Source organism: Macrobrachium rosenbergii, chromosome 22 (assembly GCF_040412425.1).
Source record: "Macrobrachium rosenbergii isolate ZJJX-2024 chromosome 22, ASM4041242v1, whole genome shotgun sequence".
Lineage (NCBI taxonomy): Eukaryota > Metazoa > Arthropoda > Malacostraca > Decapoda > Palaemonidae > Macrobrachium > Macrobrachium rosenbergii.
In genome coordinates, this window is record NC_089762.1 from 6,036,047 (window position 1) to 6,062,044 (window position 25,998).

General features: G+C 39.5%; 1 protein-coding gene across 1 annotated transcript in view; it reads left to right on the forward strand.

The window, feature by feature from the left end:
• The window catches only part of LOC136850565 (E3 ubiquitin-protein ligase RNF220-like), a 191,107-nt gene that overhangs the window by 8,074 nt on the left and 157,035 nt on the right, over window positions 1–25,998 (forward strand). Inside the window, 2 exon segments of the mRNA XM_067124191.1 lie at window positions 9,142–9,243; window positions 9,713–10,253. Of these exon segments, the coding sequence (XP_066980292.1) occupies window positions 9,142–9,243; window positions 9,713–10,253 (643 nt within the window).

Here is a 25,998-nt window from a genome sequence, read left to right on the forward strand (position 1 = left end):
CAGCCAGAGCGCTGATTTCCAAGACAGTCGCACAGTGGCAGTTTAGGTCAGTTCTCTCCGTTTTTGAGAATGACTAGAGGACACGTTTACGACAAGTAATTGAGGTGGGATGACTGCGTAAAATCGAAATCGCACAAGACATTCCCCTGTCTTGAACTCTAAGACCTAAATCTCTCAGACATATCTTTCTCGTGTGAGTTTATTCAAAACTGTTATGAAATGGCTTATCTGAGAATTCAAAATGAATGGCATTGTCATTAGCAAGTTTTTTTTTTTCGGGAATGACTAATACAAGCCACACATTTTTCAGGAGAAGGAAATTCAGGCAGCTGTCATGCTGAAGGCTCTCAAATTACACGATTTTGTTATTATCATTTTAGAGACTGCGAATGACGCTGATTAATTCTTTTTCTTAGCGAGTTATTTGTACGAAGCGAGGGAGGACATCGTCATGAGGTACGGTACTCAGTCTAAGAAATAACAGATGCAGTTCAGCATTCAGTGCAAGTTTTAAGTGAACCTTATTGGAAAGCATACTTGGCCACTTGTTCATAGAGGTGCTGAAGCCGTTCAAGTCCTTTTGTTTCATGTAAAATAAGTCTGCGATTAAGGTGCCTACCGAGGTTTTGTGAATTAGCAACAAATGGGTACCTCAAGGGTTAGTAGGTGGTTTCCAGAAATGTCCCAATCGAAAATAGAGTTTGCCCCAGCAAGCCTTGCATTCGGCTCTCCTACGGAAATCTTTCTTCACTGCGCGATTTATATGATGTCTGGAGTATCCACTGGTCAGTTTTATCATTCCCGAGTAATAATGAGAGAGAGAGAGAGAGAGAGAGAGAGTTGATTAATGTAATGAGACTCATAATCTTTGAAAGACGTTCTTCCGAACAACGATTTGAACAAGGCTTGCTCGGGCAAACCACTTTCTGGCACTGGTGACTCCTTCCACCCACTCAGACGGTCTCCTGGGCGCGAACATCGATGTCACCCTGCATAGCTTGGAGATATGCAGAAAGATTGGCAGTGTTTGTATCGCATCTCTAAAAACGATAAGGAGAAAAGGTGTTTTACGTGACTGTGTAATCCTCGGCCTCAGTCCTCAGTTTCAGGTTGTTTCTCCCAGAGGCTCCCAACGTCCGATGAAGCATTTCGGTGCATCTCGAGATCTGACACTGGAGGCGTGACCAGTTCGTTTGATGAAAGGAAAGCTGACAGTGTCGTTAGTTTCAAAGAAAGTGAGAAGTCTTCACGAGGCAATGAGAGGTTTAGGCGTGAAATCCATTTCCCAAGGAACTGCGTATTCTTTCCGCTTTTTGTAAAATCAAGGGACTTGACTCTGTAGGGGTCAAATTTGAAGCGTTTATTTAATCCCATTATATTTCTGTAGATGATTGTAGTCTTACCTTTACTGGGATCTGACAGTCATAATTATTATTATCTTGTTGGGAAATCTGTGGCTTTTATGTCGAGGTTGAATTCATACATATCACAGTGACCGCATTGTTGGGAAATCTAACACTTACTCTCCTGAAACCATTGAATCCTTACTTACTTGAAATGGAATCAACAATTTCCCTACTGAAAACTGAAGTGTTCCACTGTGATAACTATGCCTGCTTGCTTATTTGTGTGCATATCTGAACTGTAGGAAACATATCTGCAAATGTGTACTTACACGAAGTGATAAATTTGCATCCGTGTTTAAATTGTCATTGACATTGGGTAGCCTTTCAATGGTTATTGTGGAAAGGACCTAGCCACGTGTCATTCGTAATTTCATATACATACATATATATATATATATATATATATATATATATATATATATATATATATATAAATATATATATATATATATATATATATATATATATATATATATATTTATATACACAGTATATACATATATATATGTATATATATACAATATATATATATATATGTATATATATACAATATATATAAATATATATATATATATATATACAGTATATATATACATATATATATATATATATATATATATATATATATATATATATATATATATATATATATATAGAGAGAGAGAGAGAGAGAGAGAGAGAGAGAGAGAGAGAGAGAGAGTGTAAAGGTTAAAGTTCTTGCACTCCATTATTTCAATTTCCTCCAGGAATATATATATATATATATATATATATATATATATATATATATATATATATATATATATATATATATATATATCCTGGAAGAAATTTAAATAATGGAGTGCAAGAACTTTAGCCTTTATTATATATATATATATATATATATATATATATATATATATATATATATATATATATATATATATATATATATATAATAATATATTTTATATAGATATATATAGTTTTATATATATGTTGAAAAAATAAGAGATTTTATCAGAACATAAGTCACTGACATGGAAATAAATAATATCGTAATCGGTCGGAACCTACACCCTGGCTCTCATTCTTTCATCTGTGGTGAGTGTGATAAACAAATCACATGTTAATGTGATATATAATATATTATATATATATATATATATATATATATATATATATATATATATATATATGCCTATGTCTATGTGTATATTCATAGGCATATGTAAAAGGTGTATAACTAACTACCTAGGCACGATAGTGTGATAACAGGGCCATTGAACTGGTGCCTTGAAATGTGTGGTAGAATCTTATGTTATCAAAGAAAATGTAGCATTTGATACTCAGTCGTGTTAGATATCGCTTATCGATGGTATACACCTAATCTTAAATTTCTTTCTAATTTTAATCTTGAAGGTGTTTACTTCTCGGCTTTCAGATTGCATTCGCTCAACAGCTCTTGCACAGGACTGAGTAAAGTTCGATAAGTTTTTGAGTAAATTCTGACTGGAAAATTGGCGGTAGAGTCGACGCACCTTTGGCGAAACGCCGGTGCGGAGAGCAGCGCGAGAGTGAGTTCGCCATCATTCGCTGGGATCGTGAACAAAACTGGGGAAGTGCCGTGACTGGAATTTGTTCGCCATGAAATGGTGTCGCGTTGTTTTCAAACCTCAGTGATGAAATCAAGTTTTCAGAGCTGATGGTTCTACCCGTGGAGTGACCGTTTTTCCACCTTCGCTTATGTCTTTCATCAAGTGTCTTCGATGAGACCGCGACTTGGCTTTTCAATTGCTTAGTTTTTCGCCATCTAATAGTTTAATTAAAAGAGTGCGATAAATGGTAAAGCACAGGAAATATGCTAAAGAGGGCCATTGTTCTACCGTTCGTTGTTCCGATAAACAGGTCACTGGAATTTTTTGCGTCAATCACAATTGAACAACAATATCTTGAATTATACATAATCGTTTCACCCACGCCCTGTTACTTGTAGTCTCTTAAACTGTTGAAAAGCAGTACGCATTTCTCTTCTTGTCCAACTTTCGGCAAAAATTAACTCGTTGTTCTACTTTAACATGACGAACACAACTTTCCGCGCTCTAAAGTGTGTCGTTGTGACTTTTCAGACATTTCTGACAGCTGGCTCCCATTCCGCGAGTTCTGGCTATTCGACGTTTCCGTAGGTCTAAGAAGCAGCCTTAAGTGGGCTTCCTGGTTTTGTAAATAAATCTTCTTCTTCTTCTTCTTCTTCTTCTTCTTTTAGTTATTATTATTACAATTATTGTTATTATTATTATACATTTTAAATGTGAACTTACACTCTCTAGAAAGAAAACAAAAGGCTATACGAACCTACACAGGAAGCTTTCACAGAATGGAATTTGTAAGTGTGAGAAGAGGAAAAGGGAAAAAAAAAATTGCAGAATACAGTTTATAATTTACATATAGTCGTATCGCATAGATCTTGATTTTTAGAATTGGTGAATGTATATATATATATATATATATATATATATATATATATATATATATATATATATATATGTAAATATATATTATATTGTGAGTGTGTATTTGTATTATATATATACATATATTTTTTATTTATTTATTGTGTGTGTGTATCCATGAATGCCTGACTGTACATTTTAAAACATACCAATAAATCGAACTGAGTATAGGTATTAATTAACCGATAGCAGTGAATAAACAAGCGAAGGAAACTGTGATTGAGTGTATCTACAAGTTATTATTTTTTTATTAACTTTATTTACTATGAAAATCAAATGACCATTGGCGGTAAAATTTGATAGACTAAATAATCAGCTGTGGTCTACGAGAATGAAGGTTTTTTTTTTTATTGTCAGGAAAAACATGCGTTCACTACCGTATGATGACTGTGTCTCTCCTGAAATGCTTTGGAAACAACAACGGTAACTCAGTGCATTAGAAACCCGTCTGTGAATATTGTGCCTTGAAAACTGACAAACTTTCTAGCATTGACAAGGGACGACGAAGTGGCAGACGGTGTCCACATCACAAACGTCTTGGAAGGTGTGGGGACGGCGGCTTCGACCTAGTCTGTCAGTCCCGTGCACTTGGCTTTGAATGGCTGTCACTCGGTGGAAGATATTCAATTCGTCTTTGGTCAGCGCAGTTCGAAGATGTGCAGTTGAGAAGAGCGTCTTACGATGCGCTATATTTTGCCTCGATTTTCAGTCGTCAGATTAAATTTCAGTTTTCAGAAAGGGGACACCCCAAGCAAGAATCCGCATTTGCTGATAAATTTTTGTGCAGGAGTCTCATTTGATGCTGCAAATGTTCTGCATCATTCCTCTCACTGTATATATGTCATGTAAGGGAGAGGCAGAGGGACGGGTTATGTCTTACAGTAGGCGGAGATGAGCAAGAGAAATGAACAAATTGTAAATGCAAGCGTGTGTGGCGTTACAGCAAAAAAAAAAAAAGACCAATATCTCACTTCCACTACAAAATACTATTTCGTAATTATTGTTAAGAACGTCTCTCCGTTAATGGATTTGATCTTTGAGTAAGCGACAGATAAATACAGTTGGCGGAGACATATACTGGCGCCTCAGAAAATGTGAGTTAGTTATTTCCTAAAAGCTTGAATTCTGAAAATACAAAAATTTTGGTATAAACACGGTGGGGGGGGCGCGCGGTTGTCGGCCAATGAAAATGGAAATGTAAAATTTTAGGCAAAATTACGCGTTTTTCTCCAACTTTGGATAAATAGAAAATTCATTAAGTAGTGACGTTAATCGGCATTTTTTAAAGGTTCTCGTGAAGACAAAAATTTGCGTTGCGTGGGAAATATCGACTGTGAAGTAATCGTTTCCTTTGGTCTGGGCTGTAGGATGATGCCAGCGTTAGAAGGCCTCGTAACTCTGATTGCTGTGGTAGTAGTTATTTTTCACGGAACATTTTCTGCTTAGCATTTCATAGAACTTTGATCAACGTAGCTTTTGGGGTTCAGGGAGGTTTGTGTAGAATGATCATACTTTACGTTGCTACCGTGTTTAAGAAAAAATCCTGGTTAAGATCATTTGAAAAAAGCCAACACCTGAAATGCAAAGACGTATTCTTCCTTCTTCTCTCTGGGATGGTGAGGTTGTTTCTCGTCAAACCTCGTTCGCTGGGGCAGTAGGAGCGCCAAGATACTTACTTTTTAAGAAAAATCCAACTGAGCGATAGTTCGCGTGGTACAGAATAATTGTTATTGTTGGTAAATCATATGATAGTATGTTTTAACCAAATAACAAGGGGTGAAAGCTCAAATCAATAATTTCTAAATAAAGAAAAACATTCCTATGAATGCAAAGACTTTTTAAATTCGTGTTTATTTCGTTCTTTTATGTGATTTATTCCAAAAGCTGCTCTACATTGATTGCAGTCTGAGAGAACTGACTACATAGTTACACAGTTCCCTATAGTAGCAAAAGGCTTTGGGAAGGACACAATCGTCTTGAGAGTCCTGGACAACAATGGGTGAGGTTTTTTAGGCTTCGCTCAGCTCGACATTTGGCACATTTTTTTTACCGATCACTATGGGTGATTGTGTTTCCTAGTTATAAGTTCACAAGTTAGGTCATAATATTCATATCCAGTTGTAAATCTTTGTCTTGTAACTTGCGGCTCCTGTAATGTTACCATGTTATCGGCAGTGCCAGAAAAACGGAGGAATAAGACGTCAGTCGTTGAATGAAATGCAAATGATGATCAGACGTGTAAAGTTGGACGGGGGTTAGATGTGACTCATCTCATCCGTAATGTGTAAATGTTAGATAGACGATTGGAAAAAATGTTTCTGGATCAAGTGTTTTTCTCAATCATCCCCTTTGTCGAATTCTTTGCCTATACAAAGGAGATCAAGTCTGTCGTTTATGAACTGAAAGTCTACGTTAAAAGTCGGCGTTATTGCTGGCGCACCTGTTGTTTGTGGTGAGGGTCATGTGGAGTGGAAAAGGCGCTCGTTGTCTTTAAAAAAAAAGACTCCCTAAATTGTTTCCACTCTTCTGATTTGTAAAGGCTCTTGGAGATGTGGATTCGGTGTTCAAAATATGGGGCGCCAGTTGTCATAATTCTGCCTCCAAGGAAAATGACGGGAGTCCGCTCCCGGTCACATCTTTTATTATCATTCATGTGACTTCTGGCGTGTTCAGATTTGGTCAGGGTGCAAGGAGAGATAAACGTTAGCACTAGTTCACATTTAAACTAATATGTTGATTGAATTGCTTTTCAGTTATGAAAATCTTCAGGTATTAAGGTCGAACTGGTAAGGAGAAAAATTAGAGTTCAAATCTCTTCAAACTGCTTTCTGAATTTTCATCGCTGGATACAGAGTGATTATAGAAGAATACCATTATTTCTAGTTTAAACTTAAGGCGCCGCCAGGGATAATTTTTATGTTCAAATTACCCGCTAAGCAAGTTTTCAAAAGAGGGATGACCCACGTCCGAAAAAAAACGACGAATTAGAAAGAGAGAAGAAGAAATATGAATATAAGAAATAAATGAATGAAAAAAGATACACAAATCACAAAAAGGTCAATGCATTCACTCGTAAGGGATTGTGGAGAAAAGGTACAATAAAACTCAGGCCATGTTGCCTGGCACTTTAAATTAGCATTATGGCCTCTGTCAAGCTTGCGAACTGAAGATCCACAGCATTCCCTGGAAGACTGCTGCTGCACAGCTCTGCAATGAAGAGAATAAAGGATCTTAGGCACTGAGCAGTGTGCACGGGGCCACCTTAACAGAATATGGAAACTGGCGCTTTGCAGAAGGGGTAGCGCCCAGTGATTCCGAAGGCGCAGCCACTGAAGGTGAAGGCGGAATGTCATCCTTGGAGTGGCATGCGAAATGTGGGTGAACAGGAAATCTCCTGATGGTGGTCTGATTCATGACTGCCGCTCTTATGACAATGAAAACCACTTCTTTGCGGAGTTTATTAGAGGACAAGAATTCAGACAGGTTCCTTAAACTAAATCGATCAACAAATAATTGTTAATAAAGCTGATCTGTAGAAATGAAAGCTTTAGGAAGACTTTAAGATTTTGTGGTGGCATTAGATTACATAATTCAAGTAATAAAAAAAAAAAAATGAAATCTCGGGGAAGAAATATCTTCACCTTAACAGTGTGAAACCAACAGATCGATAAAATCTCCGATGCTTGCAGCATTTGTTTCCCGTTGCTTGATGGATTCACGAACAGCGACGGCTGAGCCACCATTCGTCCCATTTTCCCAGAATTTTCTCGAAAGAAAATGGATCCACAAAAGTGTTCAACATTCCATCCTTTCAGGAAATAAACTGAATTTTCTCGGAAGAAAATGGATCCACAAAAGTGTTCAACATTCCATCCTTTCAGGAAATAAACTGAATTTTCTCGGAAGAAAATGGATCCACATCAGTGTTCAACATTCCATCCTTTCAGGAAAATAAACTGTGAACCTTATTAATATTAATCGCAGAAAAGGCAAGTGGACCTCGGACAAGGCTACTAGACTCATTTTAATCGGTTTTCAGAATTTTCTGATAATTACAAGGAACGGAATTGTAGCGAAAGACCTGTTCTTTTCTCGCTTTTCCAAACAACAGCGAGAGTGATTCTTAACAGTAATAAGAGCTACTGAAATAAAAAAAAAGGATTGACCCGCAATTCTCATTCATGTCACTACTGAACTCATTTCCTTTTCAGACAACATTCATAGCCGTTTCTGTTCTTGCCCGTCTAACGTTTAACGATTAATTAAAATAAACCGCTTTTTGCATTTCTTTAATGTTAAGAGTCAAAGCTGCATCTTGACATAAAAAAAAAACGCTAGTTTTGTTTACGTGTGTTTGGCCGACATTGCTCTCATCAGAGGGCAGGCAAGAGGGGTCATTGATTTTAATTTATAAATTCCATTTGTCTGGGTTACTGTGTTGTCTTGGGAGGTTCAGTGTTAGAAAAATCCCAGAGTTGACAGTGGGAATTTACAGATAAAAAGGGGATGAAATGCGTTAACGATGCAAAGCAATAAGGTCAATGTGCCAAGTTATCGTTTCTCTTCCATTCACGATTATTACAGCCATGCTGTAGGTTGAAATGCCAATGCTTTTTGTCCAGTCTGGTAACTCTCACCGTAAAAGATTTTCCAGTGAAAAAAAAAAAAAGTGTGTAGCAAATGTTTCCTGACCAGTCTCATTAGCAAGAGAGTTACTGTTAATTTCAGACAGAACTGTTTTAAAGGACTGTGGATTTAGAGAACCACTGGGCATTTCCTGCTGGTAAGCGAGCGCGAGTGGAGTGTCTAACATGGCGGTGATAAATGCTTGGCCATAAGAACACGAGCGCCTCCGTCTTTCCGAAAGGTAGCTCTACGGTAGTGAATTAATGAGAAAAAGTATCCAGTTCCTTATTTGAAAGCTGGTATTCGGTCTTACGCTTAATATCAAGTTAATTACACGTTTAGAAATTGTTTTCGTCACATCTCCCCAGAGAGGATCATTTTGTAATCAGTCGTTGATTAAGTTTTTCTAATTAGATTCATGCATGTGACTCGGAGCCGCTTTCGGTTTTGAGAGCTGAAAAAGAGCTCTGATGATTGAGAGAGAGAGAGAGAGAGAGAGAGAGAGAGAGAGAGAGAGAGAGATGAATGGGTCAAATTATTGCTAGGTGTACTCGTGTGGTATTGGTTTGTGTTAATTGATAATCTAATTTAAACCTGTTTTTTTTTCCGCACAGATGGACGGTGGTGGAGGGTTTGTGCGCGCCGGATTACTTGGTCTAACTCAGGGCGTCTCACTCCATGACCCACTCCGACTACACCATGCTCTCCACTCACAGGTAAGGCTCACTGTCTCAAATATTAGGTCTTGTAATCAATGTATCAATCGAGGTTTAAGGTTTTTCTAGTCCAAGCGGTCGTGACCGTTCGTATGAGGTAGCCCTCTTCAAATGTCTCTCTGCGTTCCGCCTTCGTCAACTTTAAAACTGAATGTGTGAAGGAATGATTCAGTTAAATAAAGCGATTCGGGTAATCGTTTCACCTTCCATTGCTCAAGATGCTTTAAAATAGTTTATTTCATTTGACTTCTATTTTAATGAGTAGGGACGTTGCAAGACCTGATGTGAATCGCTTTCAAGAAGTTTGAGACGAATAGGTTGGAAGTATTATGATTTGTATTTCAGTCATTTTTTTCGAAATTCCTTGATACGACTGACGCTTTTGCATTTTATAGTGACTTGTGAATTTCGTAGGCCTACATATACTGTATATGTAATATATACTGAGAGCCATTTGTTTCCCTTGCAGGCTACTGAAAGCATGAAGGATGGTTCAAGTACCACCTCTCTCCTTCGGCCGCTCACAGACTACCCCCACCTGCCTCTCCTTCCTTTCACGGCGCCCCCCTTCTTGCACCCACACCTTGATCCTCGCCTGCCTTTTTCTCCGTCGGCTTTCCACCCTCTGCATCACCCAGCCCACGAAGCCCACGCCCGTGCACAGGATGCTCACACAAAACTGCCACCACCGCCCACATCCAGCCTCTCCGGATCGGCCTTCTCGCCGCTTCCGGCCAAAACGCCCAAGATGGAGGAAGGTGGCTGTTCCACTTCGGCCATCCCCTGCACTTCGTCAGGCCTATTTTCGCCAGCTCTTTTGGCCTCTCTCGACCCGAGAACCGCTTTCTTGACCGGCGGAGGGGGAGGTAGCGGTGGCGGCGGTGGGGGTCTTGGGGTCCTTGAAGATCGGCGGGATTCCCCGTCACCGCGAGGTTCACACGGCTCCAGGGAATCACCGGGACACGCTCGTGACACCGATACGCCCAATTCCAATAGCGACGAACCCAAAGGTAAGTCACAAGAACTTTCTGTTTCCTTTCCCTTTGGAGGGCTTGTGGAAGCTGCTTCCTCGCGGCCTTTGCGTCATCTGTGCTTTCTTCTCAGTTGGATTTTTTAGTTGATTGGAATATTGCTGACAAGTGAGGTAAGGCGTGTCATGTGACATCGTTACTCGCCAGCCTCCTCCATCGGTGCGCGCGGAGGGAAACAGCGACCATTGCGTACATTGTGGCTGTGCGGAGTGGCGTTAGTCGGCCATTGCATTGCAGGGACCAAGCGCTCTCTTTTTTTCTCTCTCACTCTCTCTCCCCCCCTTCTTTGTCGGCCATCACTGACCAGTCGACCACTAACGCCAATTCGCCCGAGGGTGAACAACAATGAGCTTTCCATTTCTGATCGGATGAAGGGTCAGAATTTAATCAAATTTTCATCGGGCCACATTGTCAGCGGCGGCGCTGAAGGAATCGCTTTCCTACTGGTCAGAGCTGAGGCGAAGAACGCGCGACGGCGCCTGCATAAAGCGGCGCTCCTTCCGCCCTCTTCTTTAGGCGACTAATAAAAACTCCGCCGATTTTTATGCGGCCTCCTTTTCCCTCTCATCATCATTTCCTCTCGAATAGGAGTGGACCGTCGGACAAGGCCTTCGGGGACAACGGCAAGCCAAGAGAGGCTCATTCAAATTTACTTGACCATCTGACTGTTGCTCGTATAAAGTCTGAGTACTCATGAAGTGTGTGAGAAAGTATACAACAATCATCGTCCGCATACTTGCATATCCATGCAACATAAACAAACATCTCTCTCTCTCTCTCTCTCTCTCTCTCTCTCTCTCTCTCTCTCTCTCTCTCTCTATATATATATATATATATATATATATATATATATATATATATATATATATATATATATATATATATATATATATATATATATATATATATATATATATATATATATATATATATATATATATATATATATATATATATATATATATATATATATATATATATATATATATATATATATATATATATATATATATATATATATATATATATATATATATATATATATATATATATATATATATATATATATATATATATATATATATATATATATATATATATATATATATATATATATACACACTGTATATCCACTGCAGAAAAGTGGTGACAGTGCAATTTGAGTGCTTGATGAGGGTATGTGCAATATGTTTCGACGATGGAACGGTTCCAAATGACGGGGTGAGAGAACTGATCGTCCTTTCTTATAAGAGCAAAGGCATTAGAATTGATTGCAAGGATTTGAAAGGTGTATCATGAACCAGTTCATGTGGCACGGAGTAAAACACTGGGACTGTCTGTAGTGTAGGATGCCCTTGTTTGTTGTGAAATTCAGTAGATGTAAAGGAGATTTGAGAATAAAGGAAAACCTGCCACGCAGTGGCCGGAAAAAAGTGAAAATGGAGTTGAATATGAAAATTGAAGAGTGCCAAGGTATAGGCCAGGGTATCAGTAATTGGTAGAGCAATTAGGGTTTAATTTTTCTGCTGATGAAATTGAAACGAGCGAGGAGGGACTGGTTTGGTGTGACAGCGGATATGAGATGTTGTTGCATATTTTCTTATGTCTTTAATGTTTTTTTAGATGCATAATTCGAGAGGTCAGAGGAAAGGCAGATACTGGTGAGAGTATGTTTTTGATGGTCAGTGGCAATGTAACAGATGGAGCCCTGAATGCTAGTTTTGGTGATGTGGGAATAAAATACATGAAGGTAACAGGGAATGATGGTAACGATTGATGGTAGGATGAGAGAAGAGGTCAGTCACGGGATACTTGAACGGAGAAGGCATCGGGGGCTGCTCAGGAGATCCGGGAGAAAAGATGAGTATCAGGGCGATGCTGACGCCAAGTTATTTTGACAGCAGTTATTTCCGTGACTGTAGCTGATCATGCTTTAGCTCGGGTGCTTGTTGGACCTCAAGCGGCTTTGCTTTTGTTGGGTTATGTGTGACTGAAAAAACTGAAAGTAATTGTTTTTCATTTTCGGGTACAATCGCATATCCGCTTATATAGAAACTGAACAGGATTATGTTGGAATTTTTTTAATTTAATGAAAGAATTTCACCTTCCGTGCCAGTGTCATCGTCATTACTTTCATCGCTATCATCACAACAAGTGCATTTTAGGATCATCATCCTCGTCATTATTATCAATAACATGACCTTTTTCCAGCCAGTGCTTGCGGCTTGCAAGGATTGTATTAATCTCCTGGCGAATGCTGCGCTGAACCAGACTCTGTGGGGTGGCGGCTCACCTCACAAACTCAGTCATTCTTTTCCTGAGCAAAACACTATTTTCGCTGTCTGTGGCTTTAACAGGAGACGTATTGCATGATCGAATGAGAAGTGTTCATTAAAAAGAAAAAGGAAAACTTCATGATATTTGGAACTGAGATCAGATTTAACTCTGTGGTTTAACGGTTGAACAACATAAGAACAGATTAAATCTTTGTTTAATGAAATCCGTGCATATGTGCTTCCATGCTCATATATCTGCGAGAGAGAGAGAGAGAGAGAGAGAGAGAGAGAGAGAGAGAGAGAGAGAGAGAGAGAGAGAAGGGGGAGGGGAACAAAGTGTAAATCCTGTGGCATGGCTCAGGTGGCTTGTGACCCCCACCCGTCCCGCCTGGATTATCCTTCTGATGTATGAACCACAGGGAAACAGAGCTACAGTACAGCAGAAGCACGGGAGGGGCTCCCTTTCACTCCGATCTGCCACCCCTTCATCCACTGCTGAGTGCAAGCAGTGGCGGTCCAAGTATAGAGGCCTGATGATACAAGTTTCAGAGGAGCCGGTCAAGTGCCAAGCGAATCCGTCAGGAAAGATGGATCATCTTTTATTTCCAGAACTTGAATTCATTATGAGCAGAAGACTGAGGCTGAGGCTGACTTCGGTTTGCAAAACTGTATCTCAATGGATACGTGCGAAGAGGCGCAGCGAACGTTGGCCCCTCCAGTTCTGCCACGCCAGTCGAAGGGTCGGCCCTCGTGTGGTCGGGCAGAGCAGTCGCTGTCTTAAAAGGCGAGCTTCTTGTGGAAGGTGGAAATCGGGTGAGATTACGAACAAACTGAAAGTGAGAAATCTCGCTCCAAAGTTTTCTTACAAAGAAGGCGAGGCCTCAGTCCTTTGCGCTTTATCTCCCCGAATGTCTTTTATTTATTTATTCTGCTAATGAAGACCTCACGCAGCAGAAGTGACTTCCCTTCACGTCTCCATTCCTCCGTCTGTATTGAAGGTCTCCACAAAGGTGCCTTTGCAGCCCTTTCGTAAAACCTCTTGACTTCTTTTAATTCAGCTTCCTTATCCAATTGGGTTCCTTTTGAGCGAGCTTTCAACTATACGTTTTCCCAAGGTTCAGAGACGTCGCCTTTTCCATCATCGCTTCTTCTGCAAGAAGGAAGAATATTTTTGCCGGTGCCAAAGAAAGAAATAGTGAGAGATCTTTGTGGCGGTGAATGTAATCCAACCTCATCTGAGCATTTGGCCGACGGATGAAAAGCTTCGTAACAAGGGGATCCTCCGCGCGCCGCCTATATTAATATTCTTGAATTCTGAACAGGGTCTTGTCATCCAGTGAGCTTTTGTTGCCCCTCTGGTGGGGCGGAGGGGTAGTAAGGTCGGGTATCCTTTTCATCTCTCTCTCTCTCTCTCTCTCTCTCTCTCTCTCTCTCTCTCTCTCTCAAACAGAGTTGTAATGGATTGCGTGTTTTACGTACTCGTGAATTATTGTTTGTTGTAGAATTTTCTAGGTCATGCAAATTCAGCGCGCTCTCAGTAGGGGAAAACTGTTTCATAGAAAAATAAGTAAAAAATGCGCCGAACTTTCTTCGGTGCAATCGATTTTTCTGTACAGCGTATAATGAAGGCCACCTAAAATAGATCTATCTTTCGGTGGTCTCGGTATGATGCTGTATGGAGTCGCAGCCCATGAGACTTTAACCACGGCTCGTTCGTGGCCTGTCCTATATCGTTGCCAGACACACGATTATGGCTAAATTTAACCCTATATTAAATAAAAACTACTGAGGCCAGAGGGCTGCAATTTGGTATGTTTGACGATTGGAAGGTGGATGATCAACATACCAATTTGCAGCCCTCTAGCCTCAGTAGTTTTTAAGATCCGAGGGCGGACAGAAAAGTGCGGACGGACAGACAAAAATTGGCACAATAGTTTTCTTTTACAGAAAGCTAAAAATATAAAAAAATTTAAAACATGCTTTTATTAAAATGCACTGAAAAGTACAAAATAATTGTTTGAGACACACCAAGATTCTCTTACAATTAATCATGTCTACAAAAATAAAAGCGTGAGCTCCAGACATGAAAGGAAATGCTAGAAGAGAAATAGACTTTTTTTTTTATTTCTTGTAGCATTTCCCTCCATGTTTGGCGGCAACGCTTTTATTATTGTAGACATGATTAATTGTAAGAAAATACAGGTGTCTCAAAAATTTATTTTGTAATATCTAGTGTATTTTAATAAAAGCGTGTTTTAAACATTTTTAAATTTTTTTTTTTTTATACTTCTTAGTTTTGACAGAAATTGTAACCGATTTATGATTGTAACTAAAAAAATTGAATGTGATATCCTGTCGAGCCAAAGAAGATTTGAAAAATCCGTAGAGTTATTAACTTATTTTACCAAGTCAGAGAAGGTATGAAAAATCCGAAGAGTTTCATACAAATCCTGAGATACTGGGAGAGGTCAGTGTAAGGTCACTAGAGGCCACTGCTGACCTACTGATCATGTAAGGGTGCATTGTCACCGGGACTGAGTTACCATGTAAAATTTCAAGTCCATCGGACGAAGGGAACAGGTCGAAAATTGAGTTACAAGATTTGAGGACAGACAGAGAGACGCAGAAGTCAAGTTAAATAAGAGAATATGAAAAGTGCTGACGGACAGACAAAGCTGGCACAATAGTTTTCTTTCACAGAAAACTAAAAAGGGGGAAATGTGTTGAACTCTTACAGAAGTTTAGAGTATTTGTTCAAATGAATAAGACAACCAAAGAGTTTCTCTTGTCGATTTGTGAAGCACTAGTTTTCAATGGCGTCGTCATTATCCCTTACCCGTAGTATCATGAGAGTTCCAGTGGTGATTCATGTTTCCCGAATGCTCATGTGTAGGCTTACTGACTCTTTTCCATCTTTTGCAAAGCTTTCAAAGATCTGTCGTTCTATGAGTTTCATCCCGTGATGGTTTCCGAACAAATCGAATGCTTGAATGAACTCGGGAGCCCTACGTAGCCTACTGTATTTCACCCTCAGTGGATGTTGTTATCCCTTCGACTCTTGAGAGGTACGTGGCTTCATTTGTAACGAAACTCCTTTAATGGAGATGAGTTTATCGGAACTTCTTTACCTCGACTTTCGTGACCAGGCGGACATTTTCATTCTCGACATTCTACTGTACCACTCTGAGCCACGAGCAGAGCAGCTGAGATCTTGTACTAGGCCGTCGTGAATAGCTTCTGTTTCTTGCGCTTACATTCATTCTCAGGAGGATGAGCAAGAACCGCCTCAAAACGTCCACAAGATAAACGACGACCTTGAGAAAAGAAGTCTTCACGACTTTTGGTAATTCATGGTTTAAACTTCATGAGAAATTTGCGAAACTTATTAGAATTATCAATTAACAATTTTTTCAACCAGTCCCGCGTCTACTGTCATGCAGATTCTGAAAGGCTTTAGGACTCTTGAATAGCCAGAAAATACATAGGCCGTTACTTGCTGGCTTTAGTTTTATCGCTGGATAAGCTTATGAGATTATTTTTCCGTAAAGTAATATAAATAAGTTTGCATCGGATCGTAGTGCAGTAGATCTGCAGGTAATGATGTCTGTGGCGCTGAGGATGGACAGAGAAACAGAGAACAAATGACGAACATGTGATCAGTGCTCCGTCAAAAGGCCATCATATCAAAGTTGAAGTAGGATGAAACTATTCATCATATATTTATCGGACCATATGTTCTCTCTCTCTCTCTCTCTCTCTCTCTCTCTCTCTCTCTCTCTAAAAAGAAAAAAAGTGCCGAACTCCAAAGCTGACCTAAAGCGTTCAGCGTCATTTCCGAATGCTTGGACCTGAAATATGAGCGTCGATTCGTGTTTAATTAATTTTTCCAATGTACAAAGCATCGGATGTGCTCCAGTCCTTTATCAGTAAACGCGTATGAACTTCTCTGGTCATTCCTTTGAAGTTTCTGGAACACTGTTATATTTTCCGTTGTTACTTCCCTGACGGCAGTTGGACGCAATGGAACATGACTCGAACCAGAAGTAAAAAGTTTGTGTCTGTTCTTGGAGAGACTGATTCAAAATTGGTTTGGTAATATAGTCAGACCGCCAATGGAATATAACTGCGCAACCTAAATCACTCCCGTCAATTTGCTCTTCGATTTAAAATGAGCCACTTTTTGCTGATGTTCTTAAAAGAGGTTGTTTGCAACAGAGAAAGAGAGTCGGTCGGGACCGGCCAAGACAGAGACGTTAACCGCCGTCACAAAAAGTTTGTGCTGGAAACGACAAGCCGAATGTTCCAGACCTAAAGAAACGAGGAAACAGACAAAGAAACGCGAAGAAACGCGACGAGTGAAGAGGAAACTTGATGAAACAGCGGCAGGGCGTAAGCACAAAAAGGCTATGAAATATAGACTTCATTTTTAAAACTGAAAAATGTATATTCGGTAAATGTCCATATACCCTAAATATTATATAACAGTGATAACATATAAATCATGTAATTTTAAATCACGGCAATCAGTTTAAATCACAAATAATACGTTAGCACAGCATTGTTACCTGACACGCGTCCCCGAATTTTGTTTGTTTGGAAAATTTCGCTTACACTTTTGATAAGCATGGCGCTCGGTTTGATCTCTTTGCCACTTTATAATTGTGTATGTATCGAATGATTTCGTTATTTATGTCCCATGTAGAATACAACTTTTAAAACAATTTTACTAAGCTTCGTTCATAATGTGATTTCTCATGTATATATATATATATATATATATATATATATATATATATATATATATATATATATATATATATATATATATATATATATATATATATATATGTATATATAAATACATACATATATATATATATATATATATATATATATATATATATATATATATATATATACAGTATATATATTATATATATATATACAGTATATATATTATATATATATATATATATATATATATATATATATATATATATATATATATATATATATATATACATATATATATTTGTCATATACACCGTGACACTTTTTATATTCACGAATATGAAGCTACAAATATCGTTTGCTATGCGGTACACTTTACCTCGGGGATAACTTACACCCAAAGGGAATCACAAGTGCTAAGTGCTTCGTCACCAGTGAGCTTCGAATCGCTGCCTGGTTTAGGAACAACGGTGGACAGTGGCTTTGACTATTGAGAAATATATATTTATATTTATATGCTTATAGAGCAATAATACACTTGATTTAATTGTCAGCTAAAACTAAAGGAAATTTTGAAATGAAAATAACGAAGTGCAAAATACTGTTTATGTAAGTATTTTCACCTGATTGTAAAGATGTCTTTCTTATGCAGTCAAAGTTGGATAATAATTGTCACGGATTCGAAATGATCAGCTGTTCTTAATAATCTTGTTAAATCTCGATTTAGATTTGTCATGAAAGTCTCACAGAACGGGAAGGGAGGCCAGCCTTCGGAATTATGAATTTCTCTTACCTTCAAGTTCGTTCATTGACCTAAAGAAAAGGCCAGAAGGTGAGGCTTTGTCTACGTTTATCGAAAATCTTTTACAATCCGCCATTGAATCTAGTCATGCGATGTACTATTAGATAGAATGTTCTAGTGCTGTTGCCATGAACCTTCTCATAATTGTGCTTAGAAAATCCAACATCTAGTGCAAAGGTAACTAGAACAGAATGCGAGAGCACTCCCACAATATTGCTTGTGAATGACAGGGGAGGATAACGGAGCAGAAGAAACTATTTTCACAGGAAAGCCACGCTGACAAGGTTAAAGAACGGCCGCTGGACAATTCTCTTTACTACAAAAGAGTCGGGAAGTGTTTCCCAAATCTCACAGATCAGTAGCCATTAGACAGTCATCGCCTGCATTTGTGCATTCGAATTTTGACTGCATGGTCTGATCAGCCTTGTCCGCATTCATTTTTTTTTATTTAATCCTCTAACTAACGAGGTCCTCAGGAAGAGAACAATAAGATTCTGTAGGTAATCATTATCTTATGTAAGAGCCTTATGCTTTGACTGGTGTCGGACTCATCTAAGATAGAAATAAATTTCCAACTCTTCGTCGGAGTGATTGATGTGTGGTACAAGTCGCGGTCGTTCATTGAGCAATCATCTGAATGAATGACTGCTGTGTGTTTGTGAGAATGAATCAGTGTCAGAGTATGGACCGGCGGAAAATAACCTCATTTAACAGGTTCATTTTTTCAGGAGGTAAATTTATTAGCATTCGGAGTGATTTTGGTGTCAGTTTCAAACTTACACTTACTGACTGTATGTCCTATGAACAGAGTTCACCATTTTTTGTGCACCCAGGCCGTAGAATATTCAACACCAACGCCGTTCGCTCTCGATTGACGTTGAATCGCACCCATTGTGTCATTGCAAGAAAAATAGTAGTTTTCTGCTCTTTTGGGAATAACTGAAATTGTTTTATAAGTTTCAAAATCCCTAGGTTTGGCTCCAAAACCGGAGCTCAAAGTTTAGACAGATATGTTAATAAAGCAAGTGTTTTATCTTCCTTGCTTGGCTGAAGTAATATGCGTTCGGGCATGTGCCACTTTTCTCCAAATGTAAATAGTACTTGCTGGCTGATGTAGAATTCTGATAAATACTTTGGATAGCCTAAAGCTTAAATCGTATTATAAGCAACAGCAGTGACGAAAACTACTTGGCTAATATATGGCCGCTTTTCCAGTATTTCAGTCCTCTTACAAATGATTACAGAACTGAGCACTCGTCTATTTATGCCACGCATTTCGGTAATGGGTTAACTGACTGGCGTACATTCAGTCTTTCACGGGGCGTCAACTAAGATTATGCAAAATCTTACACATTGCAGTACTAATTTCGCGACTTCTACTTCATCCCCACCGCTATCCCCACGCTAAGGGGTCGGATTCCTTGCTGGGTCTTCTCCAACTTCACCACTGAAAGCATCTTCCTTCACTAACCCTTCTTCTCCAAATCCTCCTCTCTCTCTCTCTCTCTCTCTCTCTCTCTCTCTCTCTCTCTCTCTCTCTCTCTCTCTCTTGACCTACCCTAGCAGGCTCCACACAAGTGCTCTTCTGTCCATCCTCCTCACTCACCCCTACCACATATTATTCATACCTCCTGAGTCTCAACTCTCTTATCTCATTTTGCACTCTGCCGCAGCAGCAGCAGCAAGATCCTCAAATTCCACCTCAGCATTCTCATTTCTGTTCACTTCAGCTTCTGTTCCTCTCTCTTTAATGTCATGTTTCTGAACCATACATCATCACTGGTCTGAGGAGATTTGCAACAGGTCTTTGTTTTCAGTTTATTTGGCATTCCCCCAAGCTACTTAGTTCGAGACCAGTGGTCTTCAGTTGTCTTAAAGTAGTTGAACTCATGTCTGTAATTGCTAATGATACACTTTATAACTTCCGGTCATTGTAAAATTTCAACCTGATGCGGTGTTTTTTGTGGGTTTAGCAAGCCACATATTTCCACTTATTCTAATGATAAGTAACTTCTTAGTAAAAAAGTCATTTCTAGTACACTGCATGGTAAAAATGGATTATAGCAAGGTTGTCTGGCACATAGTGACGTATACACCAGTGATTATTAATGGGGTCATTAACGAAACGTAACTTTAATGAAAGACGCCAAAGTTCTGTACAGACTTTTGGTATAAATGGAGCCTTGCGTCTCTGTCCCACGCTTGCAAGTTCTACTTCTAAGTCAAACGTACATGTTTGTGCTCAGTCCTCTCATTGAAACCTTTTGTCAGATACAAGGTAAAGGTAAAAAAAGAGATGATTTCGAGACACCGAACGCGCAGTTAAAGCGTTACAACTTGATTCTGAAGTGCTAAATGAAAAATGTTGTTTTGAAAATACTTCATTTATTCATTACATTAAGTACCCCAGAAGCAAACACAAATGAAATTCATATCTTGAAAAGTTTAGGCTCATGCTGTTTGATATTCTGGAAACCAAAATGTATGAGTGCTTACAAAAAATCTTGGAGTATCTTGAGCGAAGGAAACGGAGAGAGGAATGGGATTATATATATATATATATATATATATATATATATATATATATATATATATATATATATATATATATATATATATATATATATATGTATATATATTTATATATTAAATGTATGTATATATTTATATATATATATATATATATATATATATATATATATATATGTATATATATGCATGTGTGTGTATTGATATTAAGTATTACATTTCAGCATACCAGGTAAGTGCAGGACTTTAAGTAAACAGATAAATGAACATCAGATTCAGGCAGACTGAAAATCATGAAATTTTTCTATCCAAAAGGCTGTTTGTAGTATTATATTTTAAGGGAGAATTTTATGAAAACTGCAGGTAAAAATCAAAAGTCATCCCTCCATGGATAACTGATGTATTACACATGTATAAAAACAATTGGTTTCGTTTGTTTTATTTTAGCTCGTTGCAAGGTAAATTCGGCAGATATAACATGAATCCCAAAGGGAATCCAGAACCGATGCAATTACAAGGATATACAACTGAATTACAGTTATTAAAGACTTACGCACAGGATAAGCTTCTTCACCACCCAAGTGCAGTCATTCTTAGAAGAACCTTTCTGAGGAGGCAGACAAAACGAGCAGCTGAGTGCTTTTGTATATCAAAGAAGCGAATGTTCACTGGAAAAAAAGATGTAGAAAGGTGAGGTCTAATCAAGGAAAAAGAGAAGTATGGGGGAAAGGAGAAACCGAGAGAAATCCCAAGATTGGCCAGAAAGAAGTTGGCGGACAGTTTGCCCACTGTCTGGGATAGCTGATCTGCATAGAAGTAGTGGAACAGTGCCCCAAACCACCTTGCACAGGGGAGAGGAGCCAAGCAAGAGATGAGGGGAGAGGACGTTCAACAGGCGCATTTTCCTTGAAAAAGAAGAGGCGAGGAAGGGACGCTACAGAATCGTTTGTGCCAGAAGCGAGGAAAACCGAACCAGGGTGGAAGTAAATTTTATAAAGTTTAAGCAATCGGCAAATTGAATCAAACGAAACAAAACCCATATTTTCTGTAGAAGGTTTTAACGCTGTTTTCTGACTTTCCAAACTTGCGTGAAAGAAGTGACACCTTGAATGTTCTAACAGATTTTCTTTCCACCAAACAAAATCAGAATTTGGTTGGGAGAGCAGGAAGTGAAGTAAGCACGGAATGGATGAGATACGAAGATCGAATGGATGTTGAGGAATGAACAGTTGTCTAATGAACGTATTGTAGAATATCATATTATATATTTGTACTTGGCGTGACCTGTGACTCCACACGCCCTTTTATTTAATCTTGTCTGCGTCTGATTTCTTGGTTTTTATTTTTCTGTACAAGAAAACTATTGTGCCGGCTTTGCCTGTCCGTCCGCCCTCAGATCTTAAAAGCTACTGAGGCTAGAGGGCTGCAAATTGGTATGTTGATCATCCACCCTCCAATCATCAAACATGCCAAATTGCATCCCTCTAGCCTCATTATTTTTTAAATTTTATTTAAAGTTAAAGCTATCCATAATCGTGCATCTGGCAACGATTTAGGACAGGCCACCACCGGGCCGCGGTTAAAAGATTCATGGGCCGTGGCTCATACAGCATCATACCGAGATCATCGAAAGATAGATCTATTTTCGGTGGCTTTGATTATACGCTGTACAGAAAACTCGGTTGCGCTGAAGAAACTTCGGCGCATTTTTTACTTGTTCATTTCTAGCGGGTAATATTATCAGTCCAGTGTGAACTGTTTCTGTCGATAGGCAATTTCTTCTCTCTCTCTCTCTCTCTCTCTCTCTCTCTCTCTCTCTCTCTCTCTCTCTCTCTCTCTCTCTTAGGCACCGAACTTTGTATAATTCGGTTATTCATGCTTAAGGAGTAACTACGCTTACAACGTTATACACTGGATAAAGCACATTCTGAAATGAGGAAATCAGCAGTGAAAAAATTGGAAACGGAACTATTTCCTTAATAAACATGAATATGAGTGAGTTTAAGCCTAATAGATAGATACGCGTAATTAGACCAGTGTAAGTGAGAACATCTTCGACGGCCGTTCAACAAAAATGGAGAAAGAAGAAAACATGAAAAGAGAATAAGTATATAACATATGATGTGTTGTAGTACTCGTATGAATGAAAATGGGTCGTAGCTATTTAAATCGCCAGCTTGTCACAAAAGTCAGGTGTGACATCATCAGTCCCGGCAGCCTGTATACAGCGTCACGGTTTGTTCTGCACGGACTCAATGAAGGTCAAGCAGAAAATGCAGTGGTTCATTTGATCAGCGCCGTACGAAAGTTCTTGCTAGAAGTGACCACATTGTCAGAGTGGTGAGGCTCTCAAGAATTCTGTCACGGCGGAGGTGGAACCAGGCTCCCATATGAACACTGCATCGAACTATCGCCGTTTTGTCTGACGTCCCCGCCGCCCCTGGCACTACTGACTAGAGAAAGTAACCTGGCGTCACAGTATTCACGGTCATTGACGAAGTGCGGAGTAGGTAAGCATCTTTACGGTGTACAAGCGACAGAAAGGAAAGTTAGTCACGCCTGAGTGATCCATGGCGAAAATGGCATCCTTAACAGGATACATAAACGTCCAGTAAAAAAGGGAAGAAAAATCCGTGGTAATAGCGTCGGTGGAGGTCTCAGTGGGCGACGAGGCAGAGCAACTGGGTAACATATTCATCATTAAATCAATCCAAAAGAGAATACGCGGCCGGTTAATGAGATGAATACACACACACTCACAGACACACGAACACCTTAGCCTCAGACATTCCTTTGATTAAACTCCTTGTGAGGAAAACATCAAAGAAATCCCTCCAACGCCACATTATATTGACAATACTAATCAAGGGTTTTCCCCTCAGCCCTCAACACCTCCGCTCCCTCAGGGGGAGAGAGAGATCCGCTCCCCCCCCCACCCCCGACTCCGCTCCTTCCTCTTCCTCACGCTTCGCCTCCTTCATTCTTGGATTTCTTTTGAAACATTTTACAGAGGGCTCTGAACGTCACTCCTCCCCCCTCCCCCTCCCCTCACCCCTCCCCTGCTCATACGATCAGAATACTGCTCACTTTTTCCATCGAGGTGACCGACCGTTCCTTTGAGGGGACTTTCATGCTTTCGCTCTACTTCTTCTGCCGGAGGTCGCCAACACAAGCACAGTTGTCGCAAGGTAATTGTTCAATTCATTTATAATCCTCACAATTGTATAGCGGGGTCACCACCTGTGCTGTCACGCCCTCTAACTCATTTCACCGGCGTTGCCTCTTTGCAATATGGATATTTACGCTTTCATCGACTGCTTTTATTTTCCAAAACATCCCATTTGAGAACACTCTCGAAGGTGAATTTCGCTCTCAAGCACAGCAAACTGTAGAAGTCGACTAACGGCGCCTTCTCTTTTCTTGTCACCCAGCTTTGCATTCAGACCAGCCAGCACAACCATTCTTTCCCGTTCTTCAGAACCAAGGAAAGGAGAATGTTATTGTCATTAGTATTAGTAATAGAAGTATCAGCATGCTGCGGATGCGTTGTCAGTATCATTATGTGATGATTGGTGATTGTATTTACCCGACTTGAGAAAAAACTAATGGTCCCCAGTTCCTGTTACCCGACGTCGGTTCCCTTTGGCTTCAAACGACAGATTCTTGTTGGATGGATTTTATCGGTTAAAAACACAACAAGAATCCCCTAATTGACGACACTTAATTTTGGGTCTGCCGGGTTACCCAGTCATCCGCGTACTAATTAATGATCTGGCAACCAAAGAAGACACCGATAGAAATGTACGACTGATCTCTCTCTCTCTCTCTCTCTCTCTCTCTCTCTCTCTCTCTCTCTCTCTCTCTCTCTCTTTTAAAGCTAAATTGGTATGAAGTGAATTAAGGAAGGAGGGGGAATCTTGCTAAGGTCAAGTGGTCTCTCGTCTATATTTGGTCCTCATTTGAATTAATATTGATGAACTTTCCTCTCTTAGAATAATAATAATAATAATAATAATAATAATAATAATAATAATAATAATAATAATAATAATAATAATAATAATAATATGGGAACACTGAACGATGGCATGATGGACAGGCCTCAGAAAGTGTAAGTGGTAATGTCTGGTTGGGGGGACAAAACCCTCCGTTTTGCTTTGTAATTCTCTTTTAAATGTGTTTCGATATAATGAATATGTATGACTTTCAACTCGGTCAAATCACTGAGCCAGCCACTAGAATTTATGAAATGAAGAGCATTATCGTATTAATATTCACTGGCACATGACCAACTCGATTTACAATTTCGAAGTGTTTTGGTTAATGTCCGCAGTGATCTAAAGCGCAAAGATGTTACTTAATGTATGTTTCCTCCCACTGTCGTGTTTCACTTTCCCTCGCTGTCCTTTCCTTCGCGTTTTGGAAGATGATCCTGCCTAACTACGTAAGATTCGAAGTATATCAACTTGAAAGTAGCGCGTTTCCTTGCCCGGAGAATTCGTTTCTGCCAATGGCCAGCCTATTCGTTCCCCTTTGGTGTTGTGTTTTCCCTAATCTTAGTTAGTCTGTCATTTAACTGTTGACCTTTTATCCCGAATGTGGTAATCCTAGGTTTGGGTACACCGTTACCAAACATTGTTTATCAAACGCCGGATTTATTTGTGTCCTGGCCCCAGGGAGGGAGGGAGGGAGGACCTTCATTTCCGAACAGAGAGCGATTTTTATTTTATCTTTCCTTTTCTTCCTCTGCCAAAAATCTTCAGTCACTTCCTCTTCATCCCTCCTCCTCCTCCTCCTCCTCCTCCTCCTCCTCCTCCTCCTCCTCCTCCTTCCTCTCCTTTTCCTTCTCCTTCGTCTTGGTTGTACGTACGTGCGTGCGTATGTTTGTCGCGGATGAAGGTAATGAGAGATGACGGACCAATTCCCCGGGGGATTTCGCTCGATCCCGCGCAAATTGAGGCAACGCGCCAGTTTTACAAATTTAGAGCGAGTTACCACGGATTATGTTGTTGTAGTAGGATATTGTGACACCCTCATCCTCCCGCACCCTCCCCCGCCCTCCCCGTGTGATTTCCCCACCGTGTCGCCCTCATAACTTTACGAACCACATATCCTCCCCCGGCGGCTGCTGCTGCTGCTTACTCCAGAAACCCTTCTCTTCCCGCGTCGATTGTCGACGCTCTCGTCGTCATTTAACTCGCGAAATTAATTTCAATATTTTGAAAAAGGCAAATATACCGCCCAGTGTTTGTTCACCTCTCTCTCTCTCTCTCTCTCTCTCTCTCTCTCTCTCTCTCTCTCTCTCTCTCTCTCTTATGAGATTTATCAACATCACTGAAGGAGAGTTGGGGTTGTCTTTCTTGTATTTTTTCATCACTTGTTAATA